The sequence below is a fragment of the Helianthus annuus genome, chromosome 8 (assembly GCF_002127325.2).
Source record: "Helianthus annuus cultivar XRQ/B chromosome 8, HanXRQr2.0-SUNRISE, whole genome shotgun sequence".
In the NCBI taxonomy this organism is placed as follows: Eukaryota; Viridiplantae; Streptophyta; class Magnoliopsida; order Asterales; family Asteraceae; genus Helianthus; species Helianthus annuus.
In genome coordinates this window covers 17961184-17968134 of record NC_035440.2, presented here as the reverse complement: position 1 = coordinate 17968134, position 6951 = coordinate 17961184, and the positions used below count along the sequence as shown (strand labels likewise).

The following is a 6951-nucleotide window of genomic DNA, read 5'->3' as shown; positions in this document are numbered from 1 at the left end:
GTTTAAATCTTTAAGCAAATCAGGGTAACCGAATTTTCAATTTGATTTTGTTGAAGCTCAAGGTAGATGGGGTGGAATTGTAAGTTTTTCGGATCCAATCATTATCACAAAGACTAATGTAATAAAGAACAAATTCTTTTTGTTGATTTCTGGGAAGGTTAAAGGTCATGATACTTTGTTCCATATTCTCAACGTGTATGCGCCGCAAGGGGTTTTGGCAAAACAGGTTTTATGGGATGATATTAAGTCCTCTTATCAAGGATGTTGGGTAATTTTTGGAGGACTTTAATGTTGTCCGGAGGAAAGGAGGAATTCTAATTTCAATGTGACTAGCGCAAAGACTTTAATGATTTAATTTTTTTTGCAAGTCTCTCGGAATTATATATATATATATATATATATATATATATATATATATATATATATATATATATATATATATATATATATATTAAACCCATTAAGTGTAACTGTTTTTCAAATCATTCTCTGCCATTGGATCTTGCTGAAATGAAATCTTGACCATTTAAACTCCATATTTTAACTGCTAACATAGCAGTTCACGGCAGTTTCCTAGCCTCCGCCTTTTCCTACCCATGTTTTCCACGAATCACGTTTCCCCCAAAATTGGATCGTGGGTTCAATGCAGTTGCGGATGGGTAGAAAGCAGTTGCCGAGCAGCCTTATATAATGTAAACCCTTGAATCAAAAAGGTCATACCTTCAATCGTTTGATTTATGGGTTAATATTGATTTGAAGTCTTGAAGGTAATATGTCTATTATCCTATTTATTGCTCACTTGATTGATTCCCCCGAACAAACTTCTGAAATCTGGTGAGTTGCTTCTAATTGAATCCTTCAATAATATCTTCTAAAATCCATTGTGTTAATTACTTGATGGAAGTGTTGAAGGTAATTTTTCTGTCATAAATAATTTCTGCCCTAAATCGATTTGCCCTAATTATGCTCTGGTCTATTCTGTTAGTTTGTTCAATAAACATTGATAGATGTCAAGTATGTTGAAAGTTTAAATTTATAAGTGTTTTTTTTTCAGTGCTAATTTTGTTGTTCAGTGTGTACTGACTGTAGTTGGTTTTTTGGTTAAGATGATGAAGAAGAATCCTTAGGCACGAAAAGAACATGCGGCCACAGTGGGAGGTGTTTTGTAAGCATTAAGTATTCATACAAAGATGGTGAATCTGAAAATTTTGATTGTTGTAGGCCTGTAGTGATGTTTCTAATAATAATCTTTGTGGTAAGATACCCTTTGATGGCCCTTTCACAAGCTTCCCAATCGACGGAATTCAAACTTAAGGGTTATAAAGACAAACTTCAAAAGTTGAGTGGGATGGCATGTTAAGTGGGTTCAAGCAATTCGAAAAGGTGAATCTTCTGGTCTTGAAATCGCAGGTTGAAATCCATTTGTCAAAATCAAATTTGACTATTTGAAGCATATCCAAAGTAATTGAGAATGAGTATGGATATATATTGAATTTCTGATACAGAGTATTGGACATGTGTTATTTATGTTTAATTATCATACAAGTTCTTTATTGATTATTTAACCTAACTCATTTATGTGCTTTGGGCTGAATTATTTGTGAGAGCTTCCTTTATTTGGAATCCCTTGCTTACACACTGGTGTTTCTTTCTCATGGTCGGTTGCCATGGCACAGATTCAGGTTGCATTTCGTCTTTGAATATTCTTTTTATTGTTTGATTTGTATATTTTTGGTATACTTACATACTGACTTAACTGTTGTAGGGATAAAGTGGAAGTAATTCAAGGAATATCAATAATACATAATCATCATACACTTTAATGTTTTAGGACTTTATATGTTTAATTAGCTGTTTATATGTCAAAATTTTCATGTGTTTTACAGTATGTTTATACATATAGTTTAACACCTAAAAGTTTTATAAAAATGAAAATGATTTTGTTTATTTTTATTTGTCTCTAAATCTTCTGGAAAAAAAAATTGAATTTTGCAGGGTTCAGCAGCTACAGATGCAAGCTGTGAATCTGTGATCACCACTCCACAGCAGTCTCTAAGAGATGCAAATAACCCGGCTGGGTAATTCTGCTTTCGTTATTATTATGTGTGTTATTTGTTAATTGTGATCTGATTATTGTTCGTTATTTTCGGCAGACTCCTCTCGATTGCAGAAGAGACCTTGGCAGAGTTCCTTTCAAAGGCCACAGGAACTGCTGTCGATTGGGTCCAGATGCCTGGGATGAAGGTATGTGATATATATAGAGAAGGGGGGGTTAAGGTAAAATGAAAACTTCTATGAATTGTGAAAACTTAAGAGAACTCGGCCAAAGAGAAATTAAAAAAAATTAACTAAAAAATCTTTAAAAATCAACTTTTATAACAAAAAAAAAAATTAGTTTTTGTCACATTATTGTTCACTTGGGCCAATAATTTTAAGTGCTTTTGAGTTGCTGTATTAGTAGCCCTTGCCAGTCAAAACAGCCGGTATATTGTTCTACTATCCACCCATAGTTATTGATGCATTTGTTTTAAAGCTCGGGACATCATAATTTTCATTTCATTTCAAAGTGTGTATGGGTTTTTCTGTAACAATCATAAGACCATTGGATGCACGTGGGATCCACAAAGTATGGGTGCTAAACGGGTCGTGTTCGCGGGTTGGCAAGTTCAACCCGATCCGAACCCGAAAACTTTAGACGGACCCGAACTGACCCGAACCTGAAAATCGTGCCATATATATGAACCCAAACCCGACCCAAATATTCACATACTGACCCGAAACCAACCCGTTCAACCCGAATTTTTTATTTTTTTATTTTTTTCAGCAAATTAATATATTTAAATTATATAATAAAATTACATTAAAATCATAAAAATTTATGTCAACTTTCATTTTTAAGTTATATTTACAGCATAAAATACACACCCAATTTAATTTATCACAATAAACATATTTTTAAAAATTTATAATATAATAGAAATGAGTTAAACGGGTCAACCTGTCAACCCGACTGGGTTGACCCGAACCTGACCTATTTCGCTAAACAGGTTCGCGGGTTCAAACTGAAACTGACCCGAACCCGTTTAGACTAAAGTACTAAACCCAAACCCACGAATTTCGTGTTAGGTTCGTGTCGTGTCAGAAATTTACACCCCTACCACAAAGGCAAAGTTTCTTTCGCTTTCAGTTTGCATAAATGCAGGTGTCACTAGAGAGATGGTTGTATGAAGTTGCAGTTGAAAGGTGTTGGTGGAAAGCAAAATCCCTATTGAAATCCATAAAAATGCACAGCCACAGTGCTATCACTAAGGAGAAAGATATGCCTTGGTGTTAGCTTCCAACACCAGGATTTATTCAGGAGATAATTTTTAAAGATGGATTCTACAAATCATGGGAGTCTATCAGATCATATCATGAGTTACGATGGTGATTCTTCAAGGGAAATGGTAAGCAGCTCCTGTGAAAGTATAAAAAATTTTATAAAATTGTCACTTATGTCATGAAAACCTTTATTTAATTTCACAGGTTGAATCTGCATTTGAGTCTGCAAGAATTTGTAGCATATCAGACTACCACAATTTTGAATTTTTCTGTGAAAGTAAGCAATCCCGTAATGATGGTTCAAGCATATCATCTTCTTGTGGCTAAAATGTATGTTTAGTATAGGGATTGTGCCAATATATATATATATATATTAAGCCCACGCAGCCTAACCGTCATTGATATCAATCTCCACCGTTAGATATTGCTGGAACTAAATCCTGACCGTTTAAACTCCACTTTTTAACTGCTGTTGTGGCAGTTGTGGGCGGTTTATTTCTCATCGTCGGTTAACCCACTCTCCTTTTTCTCATCCTAAATCCTTGCTACCAAAACCGCACCTCCCGTAGGTTATTTAATGGTTCGTCCCCAAACCTTCCATTCTCATTCTTAGATTTACATTCTTCAATTGTTCCCCCTAACCCTGCAGCGATTCAAAGTTCATCCAACTTTACAATCCCATCTGCCTTATTTCTTATACTCTTTATCTTTTTATATTTCTGGGAAATTAGTGTGGATCAAGCAAGCATGACTTCAGTTGCAAAAGTATTGAAGGTTAGTTGTCTATTAAGTATGTTGTTTAGAGCATTACCTTTATTATTTTCAATGTCTTTTTTATCATATTATTTGTAACCTTGAAGCCTCCTACATATGGAATTTAATGTAATTGATTCCCTTGATGCTTGGTTATTTTGCAGGTTTGACCCGACCGGGTCTTTAAGTACATCTTACAAGTTATCATAATCTTGGTTAACTCGATTTCAGGTACAATGCATGCTGGCTTCCTTTGATTGCTAAGCATTCGAAATCCCGGATCTTTGAAAGAGCTATAGTTGTTCCTCTGGATGAATACCCAAAAGAGGATCCACAAGGTGGTGAGGGTGAGTCTACTGAATCAATTTTAAATGTTTCTGTTTATTTGAAGTTCAGTTTCATATTATCTTTTGAATTTAAGATAGTAGACTGTAGGTTTTGTGAAGTTATCTTGAGCATATATTCACATAATCGCATTAGTGTAGTATAAGAAACAACTATCATAGTAATTTATAATAATTATATGTTGGCATATTGCTTGTGGCTTAGAATATTCTTCGTAAATATATGATTTAATACAAATGCATGCTCTTAAAAACCCACCATGCATATTATAATGTCGTGTTACTTGGTTTTCTCTTCAATTGTGGTTGTGGGTAATACTAAATTAAGAAAAAAAAATGAGTAGAGAAGAACCTCATAGTGATTAGGACAAAGGGCTTCTCTCTAATTTAGGACATGCAGCTGCTGTATAGGCACACAACCATCAACAACATTTGCGCAGGTTGGATAATGGGTTGCAATGGATTCGTGTCAAATTGGGTGATCTTTTACCGGTCAAAACAGGTTGGGTCATGTTAGGTCGGTCGTTGCCGAACTGTTAACACCTTTTGTCCATTCGAACATAGAGTTTCGAGGCAAGGAGCGAAAGGCGTTCGACAAGATCGACTTTTTTGAAATTTATTTAACGCTCTAGGTTTTTTTGTAATTTTTAGGATTATGTAATTTTTAAAATTTTAATGAAGTTGTAGGTTTTTTTTTATAAATGTTGTGTGATTTTTATAAATTTTTTTGTAATTTTTTTTTTTGAACATTCTGCCACACGGTGCACCCAACCCAAGCCCAACCAACGGCCCGCCATAACCCGCGGACACGTAACCAGGCAGTGGGGGGCTCCCATTCCACGTGTCACCAAATGCCCCAACCCAAGCCCAACCCAAGCCCCACCATACCCCACGGTCTAATGGTTTCATGCTCAGTGTCCTACTTTAAGGAGGGGGGGGATATTCCACGGTCCTCTCAACCGCCGAGGTGATCCCACCTCGCAGACCGCCACCCAGCAAGCCTGAGTCTGGGGTAAATCCGCTACCGTAGGGGCATTGGGAACGAGCAAGACTCGAACCCGCCACCTCCGGGTTAGAATGCGGGCTGGTGGCCATTAGGCTGACACCCAATGGTTTACTTTAAGGAGTCCTAATCGAGGAAGTAAATAGATTCATTTGCTTTTGATTCATTACTTAATTCTCAATCTTCACAATTTGAAGATATAAATCTATTTGAATATATGGGTTCAGCAAAAACCTTGCTAAATCTATTTGTTACTTTTCTGATGGGCTTTAATAGTAAAATAGTATATAGGACTGCGTAGGTGTTTTCTATTATCCTTTTGTAATTCACATATAACATCGCAAACCCGGTGGCCTGGATGCCTAGATCGGGTAAATTGTGGTTTTAAAAAAGTTCAACTTGGTTTGGGTTAAAAGGAGACACACTTTAGAAAACTAAGAAGCAAAAATTGGACCCATGGCATTATAGCCTAGTGGTATCTTGGTGGTGGGATAAGGCTTATGACCATTAGGTCATGGGTTTGATTCTCACAAAGGGGGTTTTTCCCAGATTTATTGGGTTTCCTCCTGAATTGGTGTATAGGCATTATTGCCTAGTGGAGATGGATATGATCGGGTGGTTCTGCTGGTGGCACGATGATACTCCAGTGGTCCGTCAGTGATCCAAATTTGCCGTTCAGAAAGAAAAAAAAAAAAAAAAAAAAAAAAGAGAAGCAAAAATTGGGTTCATCCACTACATTTGTTTTTGTGCAAGTGGTGGAGAAAGTGATAGGGGATTGTGGTGGTTGTGTCAAGGTCTCAAGGATGACCGGTAAATAGTGGCAGCAAACATTGGTGGTGGTTTGGTGGTGCTCTCCGATTTGGACCCATTCTAAACTAGCAAGTTTTATAGGAGTGACCTGTTTTTACCAATTGTATAATTTAAGTGACCCAAGTTAACTCTTATATTCTTTTGACAAACAAAAATTACCTAAATCAACCCTTTTCTTGATGAATGGGTCATGAGTGTTAGGTGCATTCACACCAACTCTACTTTTCTTAGACTATACGGTGAGGGGGGGGGGGGCATGAAAGAGTTGCGTTATTCGACATGTGACTTCCACGTCAGCACACGTAAGAAAAAAAGTGGCGTGGTGCAAAAAAGGGAGGAGTTGAAGCGGCGTGGTTAGTGGCGTTTTTATAAAAAAAAAAAAAAAAAAAAAAAAAAAAAAAAAAAAACTAATAATAAACATCAACCAAAACACATCCGATATCCACCCATCAATCAAGAGCCTCCACCTCACAACCCAAATACACCCTACGCCGGTGGAAAACTCCCCGCCCTCACTACCACGCCACCACAAAAGGTGGTGTTCTCGGTTAAAAGGGCCATTACGCCACCATTCCACGCCTACATCGTGTGGTCTCAAGAATTAAATATTCTCATATTACTCTTATTACTCTTGAAACACTGAAAAGTTGATTGCACATCAAAAGTTAAAGGTCAAAAACTAATTGATACAATTAGTTGTAATAAAAATCAGTTTTAATC

General features: G+C 36.5%; 1 protein-coding gene across 12 annotated transcripts; it reads left to right on the top strand.

The window, feature by feature from the left end:
* The first annotated feature begins 499 nt into the window (after positions 1–499).
* On the top strand, positions 500–5064 carry LOC110872257 (homeobox-leucine zipper protein REVOLUTA). Of its 12 annotated transcripts, none has more exons than XR_004864785.1 (8): positions 500–1682; positions 1996–2078; positions 2154–2244; positions 3203–3446; positions 3526–3598; positions 3803–3901; positions 4053–4095; positions 4306–5064. XR_004864785.1 is itself a non-coding variant. In XM_035976481.1 (7 exons), exons 1-5 carry the CDS (start codon positions 1354–1356, stop codon positions 3332–3334), a joined length of 342 nt encoding a protein of 113 aa, XP_035832374.1. In that variant the 5' UTR covers positions 508–1353; the 3' UTR covers positions 3335–3446; positions 3526–4095; positions 4306–5062. The 12 variants fall into 12 exon arrangements, 2 of the variants coding, with proteins under 2 accessions (XP_035832374.1, XP_035832375.1); XR_004864783.1 differs by having other exon boundaries at positions 3526–3651; XR_002554341.2 differs by having other exon boundaries at positions 501–1682; positions 3526–3901; positions 4306–5063.
* The last annotated feature ends 1887 nt before the right edge of the window (positions 5065–6951 follow it).